This window comes from Canis lupus, chromosome 30, assembly GCF_011100685.1.
Source record: "Canis lupus familiaris isolate Mischka breed German Shepherd chromosome 30, alternate assembly UU_Cfam_GSD_1.0, whole genome shotgun sequence".
Taxonomy (NCBI): Eukaryota; Metazoa; Chordata; class Mammalia; order Carnivora; family Canidae; genus Canis; species Canis lupus.
Genome location: NC_049251.1, coordinates 10,387,162 through 10,414,794, shown reverse-complemented (window position 1 = coordinate 10,414,794; position 27,633 = coordinate 10,387,162). Strand labels below are relative to the sequence as shown.

General features: G+C 44.7%; 1 protein-coding gene and 1 long non-coding RNA gene across 3 annotated transcripts in view; one reads left to right on the top strand and one right to left on the bottom strand.

The window, feature by feature from the left end:
• The window catches only part of TGM5 (transglutaminase 5), a 31,086-nt gene extending 7,454 nt beyond the window's left edge, over positions 1-23,632 (top strand). Inside the window, exons 4-13 of one of the 2 annotated variants that reach the window (XR_005381548.1) lie at positions 2,515-2,633; positions 5,574-5,702; positions 6,279-6,456; positions 15,459-15,597; positions 16,256-16,359; positions 16,467-16,706; positions 20,403-20,756; positions 21,211-21,371; positions 21,846-22,292; positions 22,778-22,911. Coding sequence is in view for 1 of the 2 variants with exons in the window: in XM_038580207.1 (XP_038436135.1) it covers positions 2,515-2,633; positions 5,574-5,702; positions 6,279-6,456; positions 15,459-15,597; positions 16,256-16,359; positions 16,467-16,706; positions 20,403-20,756; positions 21,211-21,371; positions 22,778-22,911; positions 23,105-23,258 (1,712 nt within the window). In the remaining variant the exon portion in view is untranslated. Of the gene's footprint in view, positions 1-2,514; positions 2,634-5,573; positions 5,703-6,278; positions 6,457-15,458; positions 15,598-16,255; positions 16,360-16,466; positions 16,707-20,402; positions 20,757-21,210; positions 21,372-21,845; positions 22,293-22,777; positions 22,912-23,104 lie in introns of those variants that run through there. The other variant, XM_038580207.1, reaches the window with a different exon arrangement.
• LOC111093331 lies at positions 309-27,633 on the bottom strand. Its single transcript, XR_005381549.1, has 2 exons — positions 27,327-27,633; positions 309-1,336 (listed from the first exon to the last, which is right to left on the bottom strand). It is a non-coding gene; the product is annotated as an uncharacterized LOC111093331 (long non-coding RNA).

Sequence of the window (27,633 nt, the reverse complement as noted above, 5' to 3'; positions counted from 1 at the left end):
AGGAAGGAAGGAAGGAAGGAAGGAAGGAAGGAAGGAAGGAAGGGGAGGGAGGGAAGGAAGGAAGGGGAGGGAGGGAAGGAGGGAAGGAAGGAAGGGGAGGGAGGGAGAAGGGAGAAGGGAGAAAGGAAAGTATAAAGTGACAAGTAAAACCTTATCCCAATCTCCAAGTTCCATCTTCCAGAGGAAAATCCTGTTAACATTACACAATCCTGTGTAGCCTTACCAAAATGTTCTACGCTTAATTAAATATGTATTTATACATAGATGCATACGTGTGTGATTATATAATCATACCACAAATAGGATTATATAGTACATAGTATGCTTTACTTGCTTTTTTCATTCAACAATTCAATTTTGAATGCATTTTCCTATCAGTATGTTCTTTTTAATGGCTACAATTACTCCACTGTTTGGATACATCAAATGTTTTAAATTAGTCTCCTATTATGAGTGTTTTGGCTGTTTCCAGTTTTTGTCTTAGACGAACAAAAGTACAGGGAGTATCCCAGCATTACCTGTCCCACAATCCCTGTCATCTAAATCTACCTGGAGGCAGAGTAGTTATACAGACATACAGACACAATGTGGGCAGAATGAAAGACATGCCAAGAGGAAAGAATGGGAAGAAAGGCAGGAAGAGTTGAGAGTAGAGAACGGGCCTGGTGGGCTTTTGGGCAGAGGCCAGATTCAACAGTCTTACTTGTAGTTAGAGGATGTCCCCACCTTTTCCTCCCTCTCATCTCCCTGCTCCCCTAACCTTATCCCAAAGAGGCCAGGTGAGTCATACCAGAAATTGGCTGGGATCTAGCATCTCTAACCAGCTTCCACCACCTACAGCAAAGTATCACTGAGTGACCTAGAACTCTTACCCATCAGCCATATGAAAAGGCCCTGTCACTGGGTCAGGGAAGACAGTTGTCTGTCCCTCTCTTTTTCTATTTCTCCCTCTCCTACACACACCCCTGCTGGCCTCCAAGACAATGGGCTTCAGACTTGTATTGAGGTCTCCCCTGAGCTGTGAGGATGAAAAGTGATATCTGCAGGGCCTTTGTTTTTGAACCTGTGCTCCATTCAAGTGCCAGGGAGACTCAGTATGGGGCTAGAGATCAGTAGAGGCTGAAGTCAGAATCTGTGGCTACCCTACTGCCATGTCCACCATATTGGCTGGGGAGGCCCACCCTGCAGCTCAGGTCACTGCTAGCCTCTGCTATGAGGAGGGATGTGTGTGTTTTCAATCATGAACTCGCAGGTCTCACCACACTGGTGCAAGATCTCAGTAAAATGCATCTCCCCCAGGGGTCCTCTTCTATTGGCGTCCATACAGTCCATGAGGCTGAGGAAGCAAGGAGAGTACTTTTACCTAAGGGTTTGGTGGGGCCTCCAAACAGTTCCAAGACACGGCAGAGAGGACACCTGCCCCCATGGCCTCTCTTTGCTCATTCTCAACTTTAAAAAGATAATTTTTTATATCATGAAAGTAATATATGTTCATTCCAGAAAATCTGGAGAATACCAACAGGCAAAAAAGAAAAAAACCCAATTACTATTAACATCTTTCAGGATAGCCTTCAAAATCGTCTGCATAAATATGCTTTTAACAAACATCAATTCATGCTATAATATTATTACATAGCCCATTTAAACTTAATATATCACATGTGGATTTCAATGCCTATACATACAATTTTGTAATCTTATATTAATGGTGTGCAGAATTCTGGCTATTTAACTAGCTCCCAAGAACCAGGCATTTAGGTTGTTTCCAGCTTTTCAGTGTTATAAACAGCATGAGCTAAACAGCTTAGAATCCAAATCTTTGTGTACTTCTTAAATACTGTCTTTAGGTTAAATTCCTACAAAAGGAATGAGGAGGTTAATGCGAACCCCTACATTCTGGTTTGCTCTTTTCCAATCAGGATTAGTTGAGTGAAGCAGAAAGATTATGGAATATGGTATCATATGGACTCTGTTCAAATTTCACTGTACTTACATGTGATTTGGACATATTATCACTTTGAGCCTGTTCCCTCAATCTTAAATGGGGTCAGGATGTAAATGTGCTTTGTGAACCAAGGAATTCCACCAAAGGTAAATTTTTACTATTCAACCTCATATTTGTATCAAATGTGTGTTGTTAATGTTGAGGGATTATAGAAGGTGGTCTCTCCAAGAACCAGCCCCCTTCTGCCCATCTTGGTGTTATCCAGTGCTCTCCCCAGAGCTCTTTTTTTTTTTTTAAGATTTTATTTATTTGAGAGACAGACAGAGCATGAGTTGGGGAGAGATGGAGGGAGAGGGATAAGCAGATTTCCCACTGAGGCCAGAGCCCTGAGCCCAGAGTGGTTCTAGGATCATGACCTGAGTAGAAGGCAGATGTTTAATGGACTGAGCCGAGCCATTCAGGTGCCCCCAGACCTCAGTTGTCATGGGACTTTGCCTTCTAGGAATGGGAATGGGGCAGGAAGGGCAAAATAACTTCTGTACTTTGTATTCTCCTACTCTAATTCCTAGAGGATTCTGTCTACTTGGACAGTGAACCCCAGAGGCAGGAATATGTAGTGAATGATTACGGCTTCATTTACCAAGGGAACAAGAACTGGATCCGCCCATGCCCTTGGAACTACGGACAAGTAAGTCTCCGTCCTACTCATGGTTCGTGGGAAGAGGGGAGCAGGGTTCTCCTCATGCAGAATTCACCCAGAACTGACAGATGGGAACAGTAAAGTGTGAGATGACACTCCAGGGAGCTAGATGAGCAGTTCTTTGCTGATCATGTCTGATTTGGACATCAGGATCTAAGGGTGAAGGGCAGCTAAAGGCATTCACCCTGAAATTTCATGAGTGTGATGATGAGGATGAAGGGACAATAGTGATGCTGGCCATGATGGTGTCTGGTTTTTGTTTGTTGAACTATTTCCGGTAGGACCCCATTTGCCTCTCTCACTTTATCTTCATCACCCAGGCCACAGACCCTAGGACCAGTTCTGTCACATTGAGGAAGCTTGTCCTGGAACATCTCAGCCAGAAGCCAGGTTGCTAAGCAGTGATGCATTTCCCTCTCAGGACCTATTGCCTCTTTGTTTTTATTAGATATCTTTTTCTTTTTTAAAAAAGGATTTTATTTATTTATTCATGAGAGACAGAGAGAGAGAAGCAGAGACACAGGCAGAGGGAGAAGCAGGCTCCATGCAGGGAGCCTGATGTGGGACTCAATCCCGGGACTCCGGGATCACGTCCTGAGCCGAAGGCAGATCCTCAACCACTGAGCTACCCAGGCATCCCAATTAGAATATCTTTTTCATTATAAAGTAACATATGGCTGTTTTTAAAACTTTACAAGGAAATGTTGCAAAAATGTGTACTTAGAACATGAAGGCCATGCTAAGCGCTGTCATCAGCATAGTGTATGTCCCTGTACATTTTGTTTTCTGTACATATTCTAAAACATGATTTTATTGTAATAATAGCATCATGTTAAACATGATGCTTTGCAACTCTTGCCTTCATGAAAGCTTGCCTCCCACATAAAGCTCAGCATACAGCAGGTGCCCCAGGAATTCCAGCACCAGGCCAGGGAAGAGGGTTCTCAAGGTTGAGTCCTAGCACCACAACACTGCTGCTGGGAGAAGATCAGCACTGGCTGCCAGATAGCTATTGGCTGGGAAATCCTGGGGCCCCTTGTGGAGCCTTGTGTCCATTTTATGGACACAGGTTCCTCTCCTGGACGTGTCCAAATAAAACTCTAACACATGTGGCCTCAGCCATAACCTAGGCTCCCCAGGTAGCCATAGGCAAAATGAGACCTGGCAACTTCACCTGGCCCCAACTGACCTCCCCAGCTCCTCATTTGGCATGCACAAATGAGGATCTGGAGATCCCCTTGAGACAGGAGCTTACCATCATCTGTGAGGAACAGAAGTGAGCAGCTGCTACTTTCTGAGCCCTGGGTCCCTCCCTTTCTCTCTTCCTCTTGTTCAGTGGACTTACATTGAATACCTGCTGAGTGCCAGGCAGGGTGCTAGGTGCTAGGGAATATGAAAATGAATTAAATACTGTCCTTGAGCTCACAGTGAGTGGAGAAACAGTCACATAAGCAGGTCACTTACTATGCAATGAGAATTGCAAAGACTAAGATAGGCACAGAATGCTCTGGGAGCCCAGGGGAGGAGCACAGGGTTGGGTATGGAGCTGTCAGGGAAACTTCCTAGGAAGGGAGATGCTCGAACTGAGTTAGCCAAGTGAAGAAAAGTGGGGAAAATATCCAAGGCAAGGCAGAGGAAGTATGAGCCAAAACACAAAGGTGAGAAACAGTTTGATCTGCTGCAAGGGTTACAAGGAATCTGGTGTTGCTGGAGCAAAATTATGAAGGAGGAAGTATTGACACATGAAGCTGGAGAGGAAGAAGGGGGCCAGATCAGAGAAGGTCTTATGTGACTTATAGAGGAGGTTAGAACTTTGACTCTGAAGGCCCAGGGGCCTTTGAATATTTCAAAGCAGAAAAGTGAACTGATGAAACTGTCCCGTGGGGAAGATGGGTCATAGAAGCCTTCTTCTTCTTCTTTTTTTTTTAAGATTTTATTTATTTATTTATTCATCACACACACACACACACACACACACACACACACAGAGAGAGAGAGAGAGAGAGAGAGAGAGAGAGGCAGAGACACAGGCAGAGGGAGAAGCAGGCTCCATGCAGGGAGCCTGACACGGGACTCAATCCGGGGTCTCCAGGATCACACCCTGGGCTGAAGGCGGCGCTAAACCACTGAGCCACCCGGGCTGCCCCATAGAAGCCTTCTAATCCTATTGTTGTCCTGTGGGAATATTACATGGGAACAAAAGCATTCATTTACTCCCATTCAACCATGGAGTTGAATGCATGGAATCCCTACTATGTGCTGGGCACTGTCCCAGGTCTGGAGCATAGAGTTGCAAGAACAGTTGGAGAGAGCGCATATGCTCAGGCAGGGAAGACAGAATGTGGCTCCATCATAACTGAAGCTAAACCAGGCTTGATTTAGGGAAAGCCTCAGATAAAATGGCATCCATGCCAAGCCCAAAGGACAAGTCGGCCTGCCTTGGGTGGGAAGTTTCCATACCTCACATGCTATTAGTCATTCCAGAGCCCAACTGAGTCACAGATGCCAATGGCAAGTTGGCACCAGCAACTGAGCAGTAGCTGCCAATGATGAGCTGGGTCAGCAGGTGGAGGTGGAAGATGAGGCAACATGGTTTTAGTAAGAACATCCCCTGGGCTCCAGAGTGTGGAGATTGAGAGAAGAAGAGGGAGAAAGAGACAGTTTAACCAGTCAGACTCACTGGAGAAAAACTCCAGGGATTTGATCTATAGGACAAACCAGGAGAGTTGTGACCCCAGAGCTCTCAGACCTTATACCTGCTCAGGAGGTAGTTCATGTCTGAGCTACTGGGCACAGTTACCTTCCAAATGGGTTTGCACTCCACAAACAAACCCCATTGGAGAGCTGGGTGGGGTGGGTCATGAATTTCTTTCCCTATCTACATGTGCCCATCATGGGTGCCTTGCCGCTCTGCATCTCCCCTTGTAGTTTGAAGAGAATATCATAGACATCTGCCTGGAGCTGCTAGACAAGAGCCTGAACTTCCAGACTGACCCAGCCACAGACTGTGCCCTGCGGGGAAGCCCTGTCTACATCAGCAGAGTGGTGTGTGCCATGGTGAGGTTGGCTCTGGCTCTGCCCACCCAGGGTATGTCCAAGGAGGGAGGAAGCTGTGTGTGGGGGATACTCACTCACAGTTGTTCCCTGCAATGGGGGATGAAGAGTCAAGAACAGAGGCCCTCTGGTAAAGCTAACTTGGCTGAGACTGAAAAAAAAAAATCTGGGCAACAGGTTTTCTCCGCTGAGCTCTGAATTAGCTGGGTATGGGCCATCACCTTGATTAATTTCAAATCGCCTGTTTTAGGGAAGGCCACGTGTAGCTCTGGTTTGGGAAATGGTCTTGTTTTTTCTAAATTTCCTTTGCTCTGAAGTATTGTTAAGAGCTCTCAGAGCAAGCTCTAGCTTTGCAAGGGGTGGGTAGAAATAGAATAATAAACAAACAGTGGAGACAAGTCAGAAGGGTCAGCTTCCCATCCTCACCCCTTCCCTAGCAAGGTCTGGAAATCCCCACATAAAATGAGATCAAAGAGTCCACTGTGTCTCAGGCCCAATGATCTTGCAAGGCAGCCCACACATCACATCTTGCTGAGGAAAAGGATGCTTCTAATGTGTCTATACATGGTTTCTCTTCAGATCAACAGCAATGATGACAATGGGGTGCTCAATGGAAACTGGAGTGAGAATTACTTAGATGGTATCAACCCTGCAGAATGGACCGGCAGCGTGGCCATCCTGAAACAATGGCATGCCACAGGCTGCCAACCAGTGCGCTACGGGCAGTGCTGGGTCTTTGCTGCCATCATGTGCACAGGTAGGAAGCGGAAACGGTCCCATGCAGAGAACCAAAAGTGTACTGGCTCATGTCTTAGTACTCTGAACCATTCTCATCCCAGGGAGCATTTCAAAGGAAGCCCCTTCTGTAAAACTGTCTCATCACTGACTTCCAGCATTCATGTATCTGGGCTTATTTTAGAGAATGGTCCTGAGGTAGAAATTGCACACTTCCTTGCTCTTCTCTTCCTTTGATTTTGGACAACCTAAGAGGCTGGTTAGAAATTAACTGGTCCAAGACAGGAATAAGATGAAAGGCCAAATAATTAGAAAACTTACAAACGGATTAGTGCTCTAAGCTAAGAGAGTGGTCTTGACATGGAAGGAAAGTGTGCATCCGAGTGGTAGTATGGGCCATGGGGCCAGAGCAAGATGATGGTTGAGGTAAAATGTTCAGCAGGCTTAGAGGCCTGACTCAGGCCAGGGAGGTAGGGGATGAAGGAAAACAGGAGGTCAGCTTTTCAGATAGGGAATAGATGCTACATGAGTAGAAGAAAAGCTAAAAAATATGTATGGGGGGCAGCACCTGGGTGGCTTAGTTGATCAAGCCTCTGACTCTTGAATTCAGCTCAGGTCATGATCTCAGGATCATGAGATTGAGTCCTGAGAGATGGGCTCCACACTCAGCAGGAAGCCTGCTTGAGATTCTCTCTCTCTCAAATAAATAAATAAACCTTTAAAAATTTATAAAAATAAAGTAAGTAAAAAATACGTATGGGAGAAAGAAAGTAGATGAAAGTTGATTTGCAGGTGGCAGGAGGAGCAAGCAGAAGAAAGAGGGGGCAGTGAATCTTGAGGCAAATGACACCTGGAAATGAGTTACACATTAGGGATAGCAAGAGGAGGCCCTTTGCTTCACCCAGGGTCCAGCTTGTTACTGGTCCTGACCCTCACCCTGCCCCCCATGCCTAGGCCTGCTCTCAGCCTCTAGGCATCTGTATCTGTATACCTGACTTGGGTCATAGTCAGGAAATTCTTATTCTTGTTAGTCAGGGAAAGAGACCAAATAACAGCTCTTGCTCATAGGACTCTCTACTCCAACCCAGGGAGGCCAGCTCTGCTCACAATTTAGTGTTTATTGTGAGCTCAGACCTTTCATGTAGGAATTCCCTATAGGACAGGGGTGCCTGAGTGGCACAGTCTGATTCTTGGTTTCGGCTCAGGTCATGATCTCAGCGTCATGAAATAGAGCTCCGCTGCGTCAGGCTCTATGCTCCAAGGGGAGTATGCTTAAGATTCTCTCTTCCTCTGCCCCTCCCCACTGTGTTCTCAGTCTCTTTAATAAGTAAATAAGTAAATAAATACCTTAAAAGAAAGAAAGAAAAAAATTCCCTGTATGACAAAATCTAGTGCAGTCTGTGTGCATATATATATGTTAAGCCCACCTCTGGGCTCTTGGAGGAAGCCTAAAGACAACCCAGCTGCTGAGCAGCGAGTGCCAGGCCTCTGGCCAAGGGTACAGGATGTTCCTGTCAACACCCACAGAGGATGACTTCACATGGGTTGATGAGGAAGAAGTCCTGAACTCTTCCTCCACTGCAGCTGCAGAGCCTCATCAAAGCTGGAGGCTTTGATTGCCCAGAAGCAAGAAATCAGGAATTGAACAGCTTTGATACTTAGAGCCACAGAGATATGGGTAAACTGGGCCGTCTGAGTCATCCAGGGAGCAGGCACAGGACTGGCAGACCGAGAAAGGATCAGTCCTGTGCATGATGGAGAGGGTTCTTCTACATGGAAAAACCTAGAGACAAATGGGCAGGAGAGGGAGAGGACCAGGGCTTTGGTGTGGTTGTCTGGAACTGGGGGATGAGAGGGGTGGAGCCAGTGAATGGATATTATGCAACAAGAGCAGACCAATTAAAATGTTTATGAGAATCATGGCACTTTAGTGACCTGGGATGCAAAGGGTTGGGCAAAGTGGGTCAAATGTGGCTTGATCCAACTGCTGCTCAGGCAGTAGCAGTCTTTCCCAAAAGGGCCAACATGGTGTATATTAATAAATGTGTCTGTTTGAAAAACCTATTTATTCACCCAGTTACACTTAGTGAGTCCATATTCTATGCTAGGCACTGTGCTTTAAGTACTCTTGGATACAAAGATAGGTAAGACCCAGCCTCTATCCTCCACTAAAAGTTAAGGATTTATCAAATTTCTTAGCCCAATATAGCTGCCAAAGCATATTTATTAGTAGTATTATTATTTCACATTCACAATAGCTGACATTTACTGAGGACTTCTTTTGTGCCAGGCATTGCGCTAAAATTTTGGCAACCTGGAATAATGATGAGGCGTGTGAACTCTGGAAGTAGACTGCTTGGATTCAAATATCAGCACTACCATCAATTAGCTGAGTGGCTTTGGGCAAGTCACTTAACTTGTGCCCCAGATTTATCATGGGGAAAGTAATAGTACCTACTTCATAGGTTTATTGGAAGGATTGAAAGAATTCATATATGGAGAGTACTAACAATAAATAGTGCCCAGCTACAGTGGATGCAAATTAGATATCATTACCATCATTTTACAGATGAGGAAACTGAGGCTTGAAGTGACTAAGTGACTCTTGTCTGACTCAGAAATGCATTCTCCCCTATGCAGCACTGCCTCTGTTCAGAACTGCCTATTTGAATGTCAACATATTGGGGCACCTGGGTGGTTCAGTGGTTGAGCATCTGCCTTTGGTTCAGGTTGTGATCCAGGGGTCCTGGGATCAAGTTCTACATCAAATTCCCCACAGGCTCCCTGCTTCTCCCTCTGCCTATGTCTCTGCCTCTCTCTGTCTCTCATGAATAAATAAATATGATCTTTAAAAATAAATAAAATCTTTTTAAAACTTTTTAAAAATTAAAAAATAAATGTCAACATATTAACTTCAATTTCCTAGTAAAAAAATCACTAGAAGGAAAATTTGCATGCATCAAAAATGCACTTATAATTTTTGAACGGGCTTTTTCTTTGACATTCATTTAGTTGGCTGTTATTTTAGGAATTTCAGACAAATCTCTAGCCTACCTTTTCTGTACTCAGGGTTGGCCACCCACAGCTCTTAGTCATCAGGTTTTTCCTGTTCTAGCCATCCACTCCCTGTGACAGGGAACCTGGAGAGAGTTCCAACAGATACACCCCTTTCCCGCCACCGCCACCATTTGTTAGGGTTCTGAGGCTGGTTCTTTTACACTCTCCTTGCCCTTTTAAACTGCAGCTTTTTTTTCTGTATCCAAGGGCAGACTAATCTCCCAGTCCCTCAGTACTATTCCCTCCCCACTGCAGTTCACGGAGTTGGGGTGGGAGTTCCCTTAGTCACCATGTCTCCCTCTCTCTTACCACTCTTTATGTGGTCTCTAGCTTTCTTGTGCAGAAGCTGGTCAGTCAGCCCTCAGTTCTTCTTCAAGAGGAATTGCTCTATAAATAGTTACAGATTTGGCATGTCTGTGGAGGAGGTGAGTTCAAGGTCTTCCTCTGTCACCATCTTGGACCAGAACTCTTGAATTGTACACTTTACAAGGGTGAATTTTATGGTATGTGAATTATATCTCAATAAAGTTGGGGTTTTGCTTTTGTTTTTTTGGTTTTGTTTTCACTTTTATTATTTTTTATTTTTTATCTTCGTAAATTTATTTTTTATTGGTGTTCAATTTGCCAACATATAGAATAACACCCAGTGCTCATCCTGTCAAGTGCCCACCTCAGTGCCCGTCACTCAGTCACCCCCACCCCCTGCCCACTTCCCCTTCCACCACCCCTAGTTCGTTTCCCAGAGTTAGGAGCCAGGCATCCTGGGAAGGTGCCTGGTCTGTTCCTAACCACAGCTGCATGGGGTGGGGAAAGGGGTAGCAATGACTTGGAAGACATGAATGTTGACTGTGAGCAGGTCTATGGGGCATGATCCCCTCCTCTGTAGACACCTGGGCCCAGGAGCCATGGTGAGAAAGGTGGTAGGAAATGAGGAGGCTGTGTTGGTTAGGGCTGGGCCGTCCTTTCTTCACGTAAAACTATGTCATGTGTATATCTTCCGTGTATTGGATCCCCACTTATGCCTTGTCTTGCATGTAGGATCCTCCGCTTAAAACTTTTTTGAACACATCTAAGCTAGATGTCATCTAAGATTTCTTCTCCCTTAGTTGTATAGTGGCTTCTATAAAGTACCTCATTATCTTCCTTTCAAATACAACTCTTGTTCCCATTGTTTTTATTGACCCCTTAGCTCTCAAAGAAGGAACCTCAGCCAAGGTCCTGGTGTATTATTTTGCCTCAACCTTTAGCTCAAACACAAATCTACTATTATTCCCCATTGATTTATGAAACATCTCAGATTGTGTGGAATGTTCCCTTACCAGGCTGTTGGTTAATATATGGCTGGCACCTAGAAAAATGCCTGGCACATAGTTTAACATAATTGTTAGCTATTATATTTAGTCTGATACTGTTTTAATCTCAAACTGCTGGACTCCAGAGGTCTTGCTGGGTCTTGCTTATGAAGTGTTTCTACTCATCCCCTAAAACTCAGTTCCCCATCATCTCTATCACTTTTTTAAAATATAATTTCCTTCCTTTGTTCCATGGAATGTTTAGGGTTAAATTAATAATATTCTTCATTTCATAATACTTCTCATAACAGGTCTCCTTTAGGCCCCTCTTTAAAAAATTAATTTATTAATTAACTGGTTTTTCCTTTCTTATAACCCATTCCTAGTCTCCTCCCCTCATGACAGGGAAACATTTTGATGTAAATCAAAATTAATATGTAACAGTGTCTCCGAAAGTACTCTTACAAAAGAAAAAGTATTTTTTATAGTGCAATATTTCATCCAGTAGGTTTTTTGTTTTATGTATTTTTCATCATTAAAAGTTCCATTGGGTCTTCTATCTTCCATTTCTCTTCTTATCTTCATGTTTTCCTTTACTTCCTATAGAGCATTTTTATAATATTTAAAACAGCTGTTTTAAGGTCTTTGTCAGCTAATTCTATCATCTCTGACATTTCTAGATCTAGTTCTATTGATTGACATTTTTCCTGGTCATGAGTTATATTTTTCTGCTTCTTTACATGCCTGGTAATTTTTTAAGTAAACATTATATTTTAAATATTATTTATTTTTTTGTTTTTAGAGAGGGAACGTGAGCAGGAAGAGGGACACAGGGAGAAAGAAAGAGAATCCACACTGGGTGTGGAGCCCAACATGAGGCTCAATCTCACAACTCTGAGATCATGACCTACACTCAAATCAAGAGTCAGACCTTACCTGACTGACCCACCCAGGCGCTTCTGTAGAAGACATTATTTTTGGAGCAGTTTTAGGATGCACTGTCATTGCAGACAATCAAGAACAGTTCTAATATGACCGTGTAAAGGTAGATCTGAAAAATCAAGACAATATAACTATCTTGGTTTAAGGAACAATTAAAGGCTTGGGAGGAGAAGATACTTTTACCATTTGGAAGCTTAATGGGTCCAGGGAGAAATTAAAAGATGCTAAATATTATCACTTTTAAATGCATCACTTCAACTTTATTAGCTGAAGCTTTGATGTGTTCTTAAGTATAAACCATGGAAATGTGACAGCAAAGCTGACCAAACATATTTTAACAAATTGAACTCTAACTTTCCACCAATTTCTCTTTTATAATGGGAGCCACACTTCCACATGGGGAGGAGGGAAAAGAGCTGGTGAGAAGACTTCATAGCCAGTCCTGAAACAGACTCCATGTTTTAATACACTATCAGGATAATGTCCATCACCAGTTGAAAATGAAGCTGCACTCCTTGATGACAGGAATGTCTTTCATTTTTGTGTATGAATCTAACATATGCATCTAACAATGGCCTGGTTAATCACAGAGGTTTGACACATATCACTGAATGAGTGCTGAATGGCTGCATAAGGAAATGTAATAATTCACGCAGGCAGTGTGATGTGGTGTGATATACCTTGGGAACTCTGCAGCCCTTTCCCGATTCTGATATCTTCTCCACCTTTTTCTAAGCATCACTGTGGGAGTATGAGTGCATGTGTGTGCACACACACAAACACACACACACCTCCCTCTTATGAGGGACTCAGCTCCTACAAAATTATCAGTGTAAGAGTCACTTGAGTCTCATGTCAAACTGTGAGTCATTAGGACTGAGAGTCTGCAGAAACCTTATCCACAGGTTAAAGACAACTCATGTCAACATAAATTTAATGAACATCTACTCTGCGCCCAGAACTGTGCTGGAAACAAAGCAATGCAAGAAAAGTGTCCTCTATGGGTCCTACTCTAGGGGGATTTTTAATCTGGCTGACAAGATAAGACAAATAAAGGATATCACAGAGAGCTCCATCCAGTGATGAAATATGTAGCACAGGTGACCAAGATTAAGTGAGAGCATGATAAGGGAGGCTAATGTGGCATGAAGTAGTCAGTAAAAACTTCACCAAGAAAGGTACATTGAGAATGAGGTGTCTCCAGGATGCCTAGTGAAGTTGCAGTGGTACAGCTTGTCACTAGAAGCATGGCGATGCTTTAATCAGAAAAATGTGGGCTTAAGTCCTGCCTTGGCTTCTTCTTTCTGCCTTGTGACCTCAATCTTTCTAAGCTTCGGGTTACTTCTCTTACTCCTCTTTAATGTGGGGATAACCACAGGGTTGTGGAGATGATTAAATGAGATAATGCCTATGCAGTGCTTGGCACTGTGCCCAGCACTACTATGATGATGATGATGTTGGCTGGCAAGGAAGATAAGCTTGACGGGGATGTGTTTGGAAGCAAGAAGGTTTCCATGCAGGCTCAAGATTCAAATTCAGGAGTTGTGGGCACACAAGTGAGAGATGAGTCCATAAAACAAGATGAGCTCTTTGTGGGAGGACAGTGTGAGCAGGAGAAGGAGCAAGACCACAGGAAAAATGTATGCATACAACTTCATGCAGATCTGAGCACTGTTAGCCACCCCTCACCCTAGTAAGATGTGGAAGCTAAAGCCGAAGCCTCATTCCCCATGTAAGCAACCATTCTAGTCCCACCGTGGCTTCACTGGGACAGGCTATTGTCCCCCATCCCAGGCCTCTCACAAGCCACGATGAGGACTGAGTGAGAACAGATCAGTGCAAATCCATTACCACTCAAAGTTTACACTCTATGGACAGTCAAACTTGATACCCAAAGCATAGCACACAGGCATTATGGTAGCGCTGTATGTCAAGTCAGAAATCACCAAAATGGACAAAAGATTCATGAGACATTCATTCACCCCTCCAGCAACGATGCACCAAATTTCTGCAAAATAAGTCTGGCTCTCTGTTGTTAATGGCTGTATAATGATAAAGATGAATATCACACAATCACTGCCCTCAAGAGAGCAGGCTCGTAAACAAATCTCACAAACATGTGCTATGTCTAATAGAGAACTCCAGAGTACTGTGAGCATAATGGCCTGTGTTCAGGTGGGAAAGGTCCAACCAGCCTTGTTGAGCAGGAGCTGACACCACCTTCAAGTGGCTGTTCAGAATTCACGAGTCAGGGTGAAGAACGGATGTTTGCTTCCTCCTCCCCCTACCCACCACTCCTTGGCACCTTCTCTTATTACCATAATGTTACCCACCCTCCTGACTGTAATCTTAGCATAAATGTGTTCAATACAATGCTCCCGAGCCACCTGAATGCTCTTTCCTTACTCCTATCTCATGTTCCTTTAGTGGCAGTTTTTCCAACCTTCACCCTCTCCTCTGAGGCTGTCCTGTGTTACCTCCACCTACAATTCACCTGTCAGCTCTGCTCACTCCCTGACCTCATTCCTTGGCCTGCACAGACCTGCCACTCCAGGAGAACTTCAGGTTTCCCTTTGGGCTTCTCTCCTTTCTGTTCTGAGTTATATCCAGAGATGTGTCCCCACCCTGACCTGGAGAGGCTCGGTGCCAATATTTGATCACATAGGAAAATACTTGATATGTTTAATAAGGTGAAAATACTAGAGCACTGAACCGTATGCATAATATTGGGAAGTGGGCTCAGATTTGAGTACAAGCTTAGCAGTGAAATCAGTATTTGAGTGATAGGTCTGCAACTTCCTAGCTGTGCAACTTTGGCCAAAATTGCCAACTTTTCTTAGCCTCTGATTCTTAATCTTTAAAATGAGGATAATAATAGCAGCTTCTGTGTAGAGTTGTCCTGAGGCCAACTTAGCAGCATGCCTGGCAGGTATTATTATTATTATTATTATTATTATTATTATTATTATATTGTTATTATTGAGTGGGGTGGCCTGCCAATCAATGCTGGATTTGAGGGGAGAGAGTCTCCAGAGCATTGGTGGAAGGATGGGCTGGGGTATATTGCTGTACTTAAAGAGTACAGAATGGGGAAAATATGGCAGGGGACAAAGCAAAGAAGTTGGCTGGCAAAGAGAAGAGATGCCTTCTCAGGAATAAAAACAGTATTGTACTTTCTTTCTAGAATTTCTCTGTCAAGTACAAAATCTTACTTTTCTAAGCTTTTGCTACAGTTTCCTTTCTTTTCTGCCTTCCTTTGTGATGCTTTCCTTGATAAGCTTCCAAGACAATCTACCTATGAAAAGGGGGGAATCCAAGCCACAGACCTCTTTGTCTAAGTATCTGATGGTTTGAGCCAAAATTCTAGCTATTTCGCTTGAAGATGGAGATTCGTGGCCAGGGGACAAGTGAGACCAAGTGAGGCTACTGAGTCTTGCCAAAAGAGGTGTGCCTGTCCCATTCCGCTTGCAGGCAGGGAAACTCACAACTTTTTTGGCCCTGGCATTGCTTATCTGACCAACCAGAAGCCTAACCTTTGCACAGAGTCTCTCCCATGAGCCCCAGAGAGGAACTCAGAAAGGCAGGGAGAGAGGTTGGCAATATCATCAACCCATTGCCCCAGACAGCTCCTGACTGGTCCCGCAAGTACCAAATGAATGGTTTCTTGCACCCAGGGAATCCATAGCATTCTTAAATCCACAGCCCACAGGAGATTTATTTGCTCTTTCTGCAGTGATGAGGTGCCTGGGGATCCCCACCCGTGTGATCACCAATTTTGACTCTGGCCACGACACAGACGGAAACCTGATCATAGATGAGTATTATGACAGCACAGGCAGGATCTTGGAGAATAAGAAGAAGGACACTGTCTGGTGAGAGACCATCTTTCCATCTCTTTCCAAGGCAAACCCCTCCAGCAGAGAGTGGGGCAGGCCCACAAGCCTTCTGCCCTCTCACACCCCCCTCACTTACACCAGTCCCAGGGCTCTGTGTCCCCAACTCGAAGGCTGAGACACAGTGGAACACAAAACCTATTCTGAGTTTAGAATCCTCATATCACAAGAGCTTTCTACTCTGGGTGCAGTTTCTATTTGCGTCATTCATTTGTCATCTTCTTCATTTAATATCAGCCTTTAGCTCTGACCGCAGGAAAGCCTGAAGCCTCACCTCCAGACACACCACGAGTGCCTCTGTCAGCAGCAGCACACACAAGAAAGGGCCAGAGGACCTTTTGGGGAGAGAGAGTGAGAGATTTTTAACTTCAGGGAAGTTTTAACTTTTAACTTTTAACTTTAACTTTAGGGAAGCCTTCACTCTGTATTCACAGAAAAAAGTTCTTTTCTGAGCAAGTTGGGCCTCACAGGAGGAAGAGCTGCCACCCCCTTACCCATAGAGGTTTGAAGGCCCAGGGTACACTAAATCTGTCTTTCTATTTGCCCACCGTCCCCTGCCTTGCTCTGGAAAGAACACAAACACTACAGACTCTCCCTTAGCATCATTTGACCCTGATTCCTCTGGCTTCTCCTTTAGGAATTTTCACGTGTGGAATGAGTGCTGGATGGCTCGAAAGGACCTCCCTCCTGGATATGGAGGCTGGCAGGTGCTGGATGCCACACCTCAGGAGACAAGCAATGGTGAGGCTATCCAGAAAAAAGGTGGAACCCATTCCCACAGAAACTGCCCTTGCCCCTGCCTGACCCTGCAGCAACAGCCTGGCCCATTGTAACTCTTCTGTTCTCAGGCCTCTACTGCTGTGGCCCTGCCTCTGTCAGAGCCATCAAAGAAGGAGAGGTGGATCTGAACTATGACACAGCCTTTGCCTTTTCCATGGTGAATGCAGACTGCATGTCCTGGCTTGTCTATGGAGGGAAGGAGCAGAAAATTCACCGGGAAACGAATACTGTTGGCAATTTTATCAGCACCAAGAGCATTCAAAGCAATGAGCGAGATGACATCACGGAGAACTACAAATACATAGAAGGTATGACTGAGCCAGCCCCTGCCAGAGTCCAAGTCTATGAACACCTTCCCCAGGGAACCTCCCGCCAGCTGGGACAGCCCTCTGGGGAACTAGAAGGAATCTGAGGGACAGATCCCAGGTCTTATGCCTCCTCATTTTTAAGGTCCCAGTTGAGATGCTCTCATTGCCTCACTTCCTTGTGCCCACCGCCACCCCACATCCCACAGGCCAGTGAGCATCCTTCAGAAGATGTTCCCAATGACCATAAGGCCACTGACGGGCATCCTACCATATGAATCCTTCACTGCTGCCTTCCTGAAAAGTTAGCCTCCTTCTCAAGATGGGAGGGGATTTAGTAAACCCTATTCTATTAATTTAATGAATTTCATTTAACATATTTTCTAATTAACTTTGTTTTATTGAGTTTTTGGAGGACAATACAGACCACCAACCAGTACTCAGGCCAATATAAGGCCGAATGTTTAGTCCGACACCTGCCCCTGCTGAGAGGTGGGCGACCTGGAAGAGTCCCCTTACTCAAGTTAGCAGGGGCAAATAGGCAACTACAGTAGTCAGGCGTGAACACATTCCCAGAATTTGAGGAAGGTCAACCACTGGATTCAATCACCATGGAGCCAAGTGAAAAATATACAGTCTATGAGGACCAGAAGCTGGGCAAGGAGTAGGAGCTGAGCAGGAGTGAATCAGAAAAGGAGGGGAGTGGCAGGAGGCTGAGCAGTTACTGGGAGTGCTGAAGAGTAGCATCTGTGGTGTGTCTGTATGGGCCTTGGGGACCCACAGAGAAGCTCCAGAATATAAGCCTATGAAGGGGTTTACCAGTGCACCTGAGTGGCTCAGTTGGTTAAGCACCTGCCTTGGGCTTGGGTCATGAACCCCAGGACTTGGGAACAGGCCCTGCATCAAGCTCCTTGCTCAGCAGGGAGTCTGCTTCTCCCTCTTCCTCTGCCTGCCACTCCCCCTACTTGTACTCGCTCTCTCTCTCTCTGCCAAATAAATAAATAAAATCTTTTAAAAAATAAAAAAAAAAGGAAGGGTTTTTACACAGTGAGAGGCAAGCACTGAACACAGCCCAGCCTGCTGTTAGTCATCCCCTTCATCTCCATCCACTCTGGGGTTACCTTGGTTGGGGTGCCCAGGACAGATCCTGAGGCAAGGATATCAGGATGGGTGGTTTATCTGTGAGGCCATCCAGGAACTACTGGAAGGAGAGTGAGCAAGTGAGACAGGGGAGGGAAGAAAGCCAATGCAGGGTGCCTTGTCCAGCCAGTTAGGAGCACAGGCAGCTGGAGCTCAGCTCCTGCAGGGGAGCTTTATGAATGTTGCCAGGGAAAACACTTTTATTTGCTAAATATGGCAACCCTATCAGGGATTCAGTGTCAAGTGTAGAACACCACCACAGATCTATCCCACCCAAGAGGCAAGGGGGCTAGGCTATTTATCCCCCAACTCCTGTCAAGCAGGGACTGAGGCCCTGACTCCTTGGGGTGTCAAGTCCCTAGTACTTCAGGCCTGTTCCATGCATAGTCTATGGCAGCTCTGGTAACAAAGAAAGCCCTAGACAAAGAGTAGAAGGTGCTAGAATTTGAATGTAGGGCATGTGGGCACTGAACTGGTGAGTGCCAAGGGGATGTGAGTAGGCATTGCAGCATTTGCTAGAGATCCATGGGATTCCACTGTAATCTTGGGGGTTTGGAGTTATATGCCTGTGGGCTTGAGAGTGGTATTCAGTCGGGCAGTATCTGATCTTTTCCTACTCAGCCTGACAGGATCTGAGGATAGAACAGACCACATGTGAGCTAAATCTGATCCACATCTCCCTGGGCCAACTCTTGCTGAAGCACGTGTGTGGATCCTCTTCTGCCTGGAACCAGGCTTAGAATGACCCCCAGAGCAAGGAGATAAAAAGTGGCGTCTGTCTGGGGAAGATGTGGGGATGCTCTGAAGGGGTGGGACAGACTCTGAGGGCAGTGAGTGCCAAGTGAACACAGCTGCTAGGATTATTAGGGAAGCGTGGGTGAGTAGTCCTGCGTATCCTGGCCACAGTATCATTCCAGGACTGAAGCCAAGCCTCTCTGGAAACTCCGATTGCCTGAATTTTACTTTACTTTAATTTACTTTAATTCAATTTTATTTTCTCTCCTTTCTTTTCCTTTCCTTCTTTCCTTCCTTCCACTTTTTTTCTTTGTCTTTCTTTTCTCTCTCTCTTTCTTTCTTTTCTTCCTATGGCTTCTCTCACCTTCATGCCCAGGAATTTGTCTACACCTGGCCAATTGTTTGGTTCTAGAACAGGAAATTACACTGTGCTGCTGTCTTTAAGAGGCTTACTCTTCTCCATTTGTGGGCCTTTGTCTTTCCCCTGGGGGAGGCAGGATAGAGTCTAAGGGTTGGAAGCGTGGATTTTTGTGTTGGGCACATTTCATTTCCACCTGGATTCTGCCCCTTGCAAGTTGTGGGACTTGGACAAATGACAGGGCCTCTCTGAGCCCCATTTTACTCATCTGGATGAATTCAATTTTGTTGGTGAGGACATGGTGAATAAGGAACCCTTGTGCACTGTTGATGGGAATGCTAGCTGGTACAGCTTCTGTGGAAAACAGTATGGTGGTTTCTCAAAAAATTAAAAATAGAACTACCATATAACCCAACAATTGCACACTTGAGTATTTGAAGAAAACTAAAACACTAACTTAAAAAGATACATGCGCCCCTATGTTTGTTGCAGCATTTTTTATAATAGCCAAGCTATGGAAACAACCCAAGTGTCAACTGATGGATAAATGGATAAACAAAATGTGGTATATAATTGAATATTATTCAATCACAGAAGACAATGGAATCTTGCCATTTGCAACAATATGGAAGGAACTTGAGGGCATTATGCTAAGTGAAATAAGTTAGACTATGACAAATACTGTACGATTTCCTCTTTTATATGTGGAATCTAAAAAAAGAAAAGAAAACAAGTTCATAGATACAGAATATAGATTGCTGGTTACAAGAGGCAGGGGGGTGGGATGGGAGAAATGGGTAAAGAGAGTCAAAAGGTAAGAAAACAAATAAATGAATAAAATAGTGCTAGTGATTTAATAAAAATAGTTCTAGGACTTTCATGGTACCAAAGAGAAGGTCCAGAGGGTCCTCCCTGTCTCTACTGGGGATACCATTGTCACATGGGCACTGCTAAAAAATATTCATACTCAATAAATAGTAACAATACATCCCTCTCATGGTTGATGTGAGGATGAAAGGTATGAAATACTTTGCAAAGCTGACACTTAAAAAGCACCTGATGAGGGGCCTGCTGGCTCAGTCGGTTAAGCATCTGCGTTCTGCTCAAGCTCAGGTCCGTGATCGCAGGGTATTGGGATAGAGCCCTGCATCCCATCATACTGCATCCATTGAATGATCTCCCTGTTGAGGGGGGAGCTTGCTGCTCCCCCTGGCCCTCCCTGCCCTCATGCACGCCCACACATACCCACATTTGTGCTTACCCTCTCTCTTTCTCAAATAAATAAATAAAATCCTTAAAAAAGAAAGAACGGAAGAGAGAGAGAAAAAAGAAAAGAAAGTACCTGATGAAGAGTAGGGAGTGTCTGTTATTAGAAATGGGGGTTTTAACAGTCCTGCAGTGTTCAGCCAAGGCTTACCTCCCAGGGTCAGCCTGGCCTACACCTGGTGCTATCACTGCCCTTCCAGGTTCCCCCCAGGAGAGGCAGGTGTTCCTGAAGGCTCTTCAGAAGCTGAGGGCTGGAAGGTCTGAAGACCCCCATCATGCATCCACATCCATGCCACTGAGCGAGGACAGCCTTCGGAGGCTACATATGCCTTCCCTTCAGCCCAGTGATGTTGTCCAGGTCTCCTTGAAATTCCAGCTGCTTGCCCCACCCCACATGGGCCAGGACATAAGCTTTGTCCTGCTGGCCCTTAACATGTCATTCCAGTTCAAGGACCTCAAAGTGAACCTGAGTGCCCAGTCCCTGCTGCATGATGGTAGCCCGCTACTCGCTTTCTGGCAGGACACAGCCTTCATCACACTCTCTCCTGAAGAAGGTATGCGCTCTGGGTATAGGCATGAGGACAGCCTGTGTACACAGAGTGGGTTATGGAAATGCCAGTAGGAACAACCCAGATAAAAATGTTCTGGGGACAGGTCCCTGTGATACCAGTCTTCCTAAATGTCCCCTTTGGCACAGATTCCTTCTTCCCTCCTTTCTCTTCTTCCTCCTCCATTCCCTTTACTACTCCAAGGAAGGGAGCCTGATTTAGTAGGGAAAGCCTGATCTTTGGAGGCATCCAGAACTTGGTTAGAACCTCGATCCATCCATTTACCAGGAGAATGACCTTGCGGAAACCATTTTGCCTCTCTACCTGAAAACCTAATATCTGCTTCACTGGGGCTCAGTACATGTTAGTTCCTTCTCCAAAGAAGGATCCCTCCAGATCTAACCCAGGCCTAGCTGATTTTCCCAGCTACTTTCACCTCATCTTTTTGTTTTCTCCCTAGCAAAGACCCATTCCTGTAGAATTCCCTATTCCCAGTATAGCCAGTACCTGTCAACAGACAAGCTGATTCGCATCAGTGCCCTGGGCGAAGAGAAGAGCAGTCCAGAAAAGATCCTGGTGGACAAGATCATCACCTTAGCCTATCCAGGCATCATAATTAATGTAAGTTGTCTGGGGGGCTCCTAGGGATCTGGCTGGGGTTGGGGGGAGTGCAGCCCTCCAAGACTCTGTTCAGAAAAGCAGTCTCCCTTTTCCACTGCCTCTTCTAGTGTTCCCAAGTACCTTCCTATTGGGAACGTAAGGTTCATCTGAAAACACTGGACAAGATGTCCATACTCTTGCACCACTAAAGTCTTATGGGTTGGGGCACCTGGGTGGCTCAGTGGTTGAGCATCTGCCTTCAGCTCAGGTTGTGATCCCGGGTTCCTGAGATTGAGTCCTGCATCACGCTCCCAGCAGGGAGTCTGCTTCTCTCTCTGCCTATGTCTCTGTCTCTGTCTCTGTCTCTCTCTCTCTCTCCCTCTCTCTCATGAATAAAAAAATAAAGACCTTATGGGTAGACCTTGAGCAGGTGCTATGGAGAGGACAGGAAGAGATCTCTTTCTTGTGCCACCTCCCACTGTTGGTCTTCCCCAGGGTCAACATGAGGAACTATGAGCTCCAGTGGAAGGAACCTCTATGGGGAGAAGAGCACTGCCTGAGATCAGCTCAGATTTGATTTGCCACCTCTTAGCCATGCATTCCTGGACAAGTCCCTGGGCCTCTGCTTCGGGAACTGTCAAATGAGAGGATTAGACTAGCTGGCCTCTGAGGACACCATCTGCTGTGACATTCTGTGGTCCTCTGAGTGGGAAGACTTCATGGGTCTCTTCAGTATTGTTTCCCCAAGGCCAAGCAGCCTCCTGGACCCTGTCAAATGAGCCTGTGGGACCCCTGGTGGGGTGCATCCAGCAAGCCCAGCCACTGGAGTCTTCTTTTAGGGAGGGTATCCAAAAGTACCTCCAGGTTTCCTGAAGCTACTTCCATCTCTCTATGGCCTTGAATATTCCATTGCTCTACACTCACCTACTGGTGTGAAAAGAAGTGAGCCCATTATGTTAAGAGGGAGAAAAGGAATGTAGTAGACTTGCAATAAGAAAGTGCCAAAGAAGATTCTATCCACTCAAATTATGCATGAGAATCCTTTGGGATTATTTTACATTCAGATGAAAGCCTTGGAGCAGAGATAACATTACTAGAGTATCCAATTTATCAGATTTTTCCATATTCTGGGTTGAGGGATATAAAATATTTTATACAAACACCTATGAATGTAGCAATGAATCAAAGTTTTACATAACAATATCTTTCATGATGTACGCTGATATTTTCATCTGTTTTGTTTTTAAAAAACATTAATGACAACGTATCAAGTTGGTCTTAACCCATACCTAGAAAAACATGTGCCATAGAAATCCAGCTCTTCAGGAAATAGATCTGAAGAGAAATGCTGTCTGTAAATGTTTGATGAATTGGAGAATGAGATTAATCTTCTGCTTCCTTCTTCTCCTCTGGATCGCTCTGTTTAGGTTTTAGGAGCTGCCATTGTGAACCAGCCACTCTCCATCCAGGTGCTATTTTCAAACCCCCTCTCAGAGTACGTTGAAGACTGTGTACTAACTGTGGAAGGAAGTGGGCTCTTCAAGAAACAGCAGAGAGTCCTGTGAGTGCTGGTAGTACTCAGCCTTCGCTCCCATCTTATCCTGGGGTTTTCACTAGCCTTCTTTCTGGTGATGGGCACCCAGGCCAATCTCTGAGAACACCAGGGAAGGAAAGCCCTGGTTGCTGAGTGGAAAAGAGCTTTGGGGTTCTCATAATACCCATGGTCTTCTAAAATTCTCTCTTCTCTGCTACAGCATTGGAATCCTCAAACCTCAACACAGGGCCAGCATCACTCTGGAGACTGTCCCCTTCAAGAGTGGCCAAAGGCAGATCCAAGCAAATCTGAGGAGCAACAAGTTTAAGGACATCAAGGGTTACAGGAATGTCTATGTAGACTTGAGGTTATAAATTCTGGAACAATGAGCTGGATGCATGGATTTTAAGCTTCAAGAGAAGGAGCACATTCAAATGTAAGCTGTGACACTCCCCACCATGACAGAGGCTTTGCAGGGCTCCAAAGTAAGCAGCACAGGAGATGTCAGCGATGGATAATCCCCTGGGCCATTTGCACAGCTCCCCACGACTCTGATCAGAGCCCAGAAACTCTGTGGTGTCCAATCCAGAAGTGTGAGATAGCACAGAGGTCTGAGGACTCTGGTTGGGCTTGGCCATGACTTACTGCTCCCCCCTTAAACTGGCTGAGTAGCTCGCTGTCATTTTGTCACTGCAGTGGCTAGTGCCCTAGTCCCAATAAACTTCAATCCTTGTTCTCACCTCCTTCACACTCATGTAGTCATCACTTTCCCTGCAGCAATGCCCACATATTCCCTGGATGCTAAGAGTGTTCTATTGTTTCAATGCCTGAGTCCATTCAAGGCTGAATTACTGAGTGCCTAGTATGTGCCAGGCACTGTTCTGAATGTAGGGGAGAAAACAGTAAACAAAGCAAAGGCTCTGCCCCCATGGAGCTTACATTCTATGTAAGGAGGTAGGATACAGATAATAGACACGTCAACAGTTATTAAGATATTTACAGATGATGTGTCAGTCATGATCTGGTCAGGAAAACCAAAACCCTTGTAAACGTTTCTACATACTACCCACTCTCTTCATATCATGGGAAAAAAAACCTACAAGATCTCCCACTTGGCCTTCCTTTGAATCTCTTTCCATATCATATCCAAGATGTTCCTCTTAACAGTTCCAGCCTCTTGGCTTGAAGTCTGCCAGTGCATTGTGGTGCTGGATGGACCTGGAATGACCATGGTTCAGAGATAAAGCCAGTTGAATAATGCAGTGAAATAGATTTTTGGTAGGAAATGAAGTACCTTTCTATTGGTTGTAGCTTGTGTGCATGCTCTTTCTGTACACAAAGCAACTCCAATCATTGTCTCCTCTCAGAGGGACCTGATTTGTCATGGCACTGTGCCAAGTTCGAGATGGAGAAAGGCATGATGCACCTGCCCTCCAGGAACTAGCTACATGACTGAGACAGCCATGTTAGGCATATATTAAATGCACACACATTAAATAAATACTTCTATTATATATAAACAAAAGGGTAAGTGTAATTGATCAGAGGGAAAGAAAAGGGTATGGTGAGAATTACATAGCAGGTTGAGGTCCTATTAAGGAATAGGCTGAGAACTAGGAGAACCCTGACAGCAGGGGTCAGGAAGTAGCATATAATTATTTCATTCTGTAACTGTTGCCTAACAATCATGAAACATGTTTTCAGGAAAACGTTGTGGATGAGAACATCTTGCAGAGACAGTGACCTCTAAAGTACTTAGAACATTTCAACTACCACACCCTCAGACGCTTTCTTGAATCTTGACTTTAACACTACATTCATTAATTCTTTCACTTGGCAAATATTCACAGAGTTTCTACTAGGGGCTAGGCCTGAGCTAGGCACTGAGGACACAAAAAGGACCAGTGCCTGTCCTCAACGACCTCAAGTCTAAGCATGTGGAGAATGAAAAATGAACAGGAGGTTATAACAGAGTGGTGAGAACTACTGTTGGAGTGAGTGTAGGGTGTTATGAGAGCACGAAGAGGGGCAGCTTGTCTAATCTTGGGATTGTGAGTCAAGGAAAGCTTCCTGGAGGGAGTGGCATTTAAGCTAAAACCTGAAAGACCGGGAGCTAGCCGAAGAGACTCAGGGTCCAAGGGGTTGGGGTCGAGCAAAGCAGTCAGGAACTGCAAGTCAGTCAGATAGCTAGAGATCAGAGCTGGAAGAGCTAAGTAGCAGGAAAAAGTAAGGCTAGAGCCAAGGGATGAAGAGCTTCAGTCAGGGAGTCTATAAAGAGTTTGGACAGTGATCACCAGTAGGCATCTGTTTCCTCTAAGTCTTGGATCATAGTCATCGCCTGCAATGTAAGTGTTTAAAGTAGTTTCTATTTTGCAGAGCTGAGCAAACTTCATGTGATTGGAGATTCACTTAAAGGACAAATAGTTCTCCACCCTTGTCTGTCATAGGAGCTTGCAATTCCCATTGGAGTCATTCCTCTGAGCTAAAGCCTTCCCTGAATGTCAAGGTTGTCTTTCAACTATTTATTTAACATTTACTGAGTACCTATGTACTGAATTTTCTAGGCCCAAGTTACAGAGCAATAAACAAAGATAACAAGGCAAAGGATTTGAATAGACATTTCTCCAAAGATGATATACAAATGGCCAAAAAGCATACAAAAAGATGCTTAATATCATTAATCATGAGAAAAATGCAAATCAAAATTACATTGAGATATTAAAAGTAAATGCCACACAATCCAGTGATTCCACTCCTGGAATTAAACTAAACTAAAATGTTAGTTCAAAATGATATATCCACTGCTATGTTTATTGTAGCATTAGAGTCAATAGCCAAGATATGGAAGCAATGTAAGTGTCCATCCACACACGAATGTATAAAAAGATATATATCACACACACACACACACATACACACACACACACGCAGAGAGGAATATTATTTAGCCACAAAAAAGAATGATATCTTAACTCCTTGTGACAACATGGATGGACCTAGAGAGGATTATGCCAAATGAAGTAAGTCAGAGAGAAAGACAAATACCATATGGAATCAAAGAACAAACAGACAAAGCAAACAGAACCATAAATAGAGAGAACAACCTGATGGTTGCCAGAGGGGAGGAGAGTGGAGAAATGAGAAAAATGGGTGAAAGGGAGTGGGAGATACAGGTTTCTGGTTATGGAATGAATAAGTCACAGGAATAAAAGGTACACCATAGGGAATATAGCCAACAGTATTGTAATAGCATCATGTGGTGACAGATGGTAGCTACACTTGTGGTGAGCATAGCATAATATAAAGACCTGTCCAATCTCTATACTGTACTCCTGAAACTAATGCAACATTGTATGTCGACAATACTTCAAAAAAAGCCCTACACCGAGATATTGCCTTATACCTATTAGGATGGCTATTAAAACAAAAACAGAAAATAACAAATACTGGGGGGAATGTGGAGAAATTAGAATTCTTGTGTATTGTTGGTAGGATGGTAAAATGGTGCAACCAGTGTGGAAAACAGTATGGCAGTTCCTCAAAAAGTTTAGGATAGTACAACCATATGATTCAGCAATCCCACTTCTGGGTATATTATCCAAAAGAATGGAAAGTGGGGGGTCGCCTGGGTGGCTCAGCAGTTGAGTGTCTGCCTTTGGCTCAGGGGGTGGTCCTGAGCCTGAGATGAAGGGGCAAGGAAGAGTTGTAGTTTAATTGGTACAGAGTTTCAGTTCTGCAAGAGGGAAAGAGTCAGAGTCTTGAGATCTCTTTCACAACAATGTAAACATACTGAACACTACTAACCCGTATACTTAAAAATGGTTAAGGGATCCCTGGGTGGCGCAGCGGTTTAGCGCCTGCCTTTGGCCCAGGGCCTGATCCTGGAGACCCGGGATCGAATCCCACGTCGGGCTCCCGGTGCATGGAGCCTGCTTCTCCCTCTGCCTGTGTCTCTGCCTCTCTCTCTCTCTCTCTCTCTCTCTGACTATCATAAATTAAAAAAAAAATGGTTAAAATGATTCAGGCGCCTCGGTGGCTTGGTCGGTTAAGTGTCCAACTCTTGATTTCAGCTCAGGTCATGATTTCATGGTCATGTGACTTAGTCCTGCTTTGGGCTCCGCACTGAGCATGAAGCCTGTTTAAGATTCTCTCTTTCCCTCTGCTCATCCCCTTCATCCCTACACGTGCCCATGTGTCTGCTCTCTCTCAAAAAAAAAAAAAAAAAATTTAAGATGATAAGTTTTATGGTATGTGTTTTCGACTACAAAAATGTTTTTCTATGCTGTTCTAACATTTACAACTTTGTTAGATACAAAGTAATGATAACAATAGCGTCCATAACAATGTCAGCAGGAATAAAAATATCCATTGATTGCCTAAAAATAAACAAACAAGCAAAACCGGATTTCAGTCTTTGTAAGTGTTGGTCTATTTCCTATTACCTTTACTCCTGGGGAACAGTCCTTCAGGGGTCCCAACTGAAAATCCCGGGGTGTTTCTTGGGAACCTTCATTCCTGGTGACCGTGAAACTCAAATTTTTAGCCTCCAGTCTGTGAGATTGTCCGAAGATCTGCTCAGATTCTCAGGCTGTCAGCTACGTATTGTGAATCAGCAAGTGTCCTAAAGGGAAAAGTGGCATGCTGTCAGGATCACTTCTCTGTGCTTCTCTTCTCCCTGAGATCTCAATCCTTCAAATCCTTCCTGCTTTGGTGCCTTCAGGCAGAGATTTGAAATATTTTATTCAGCTT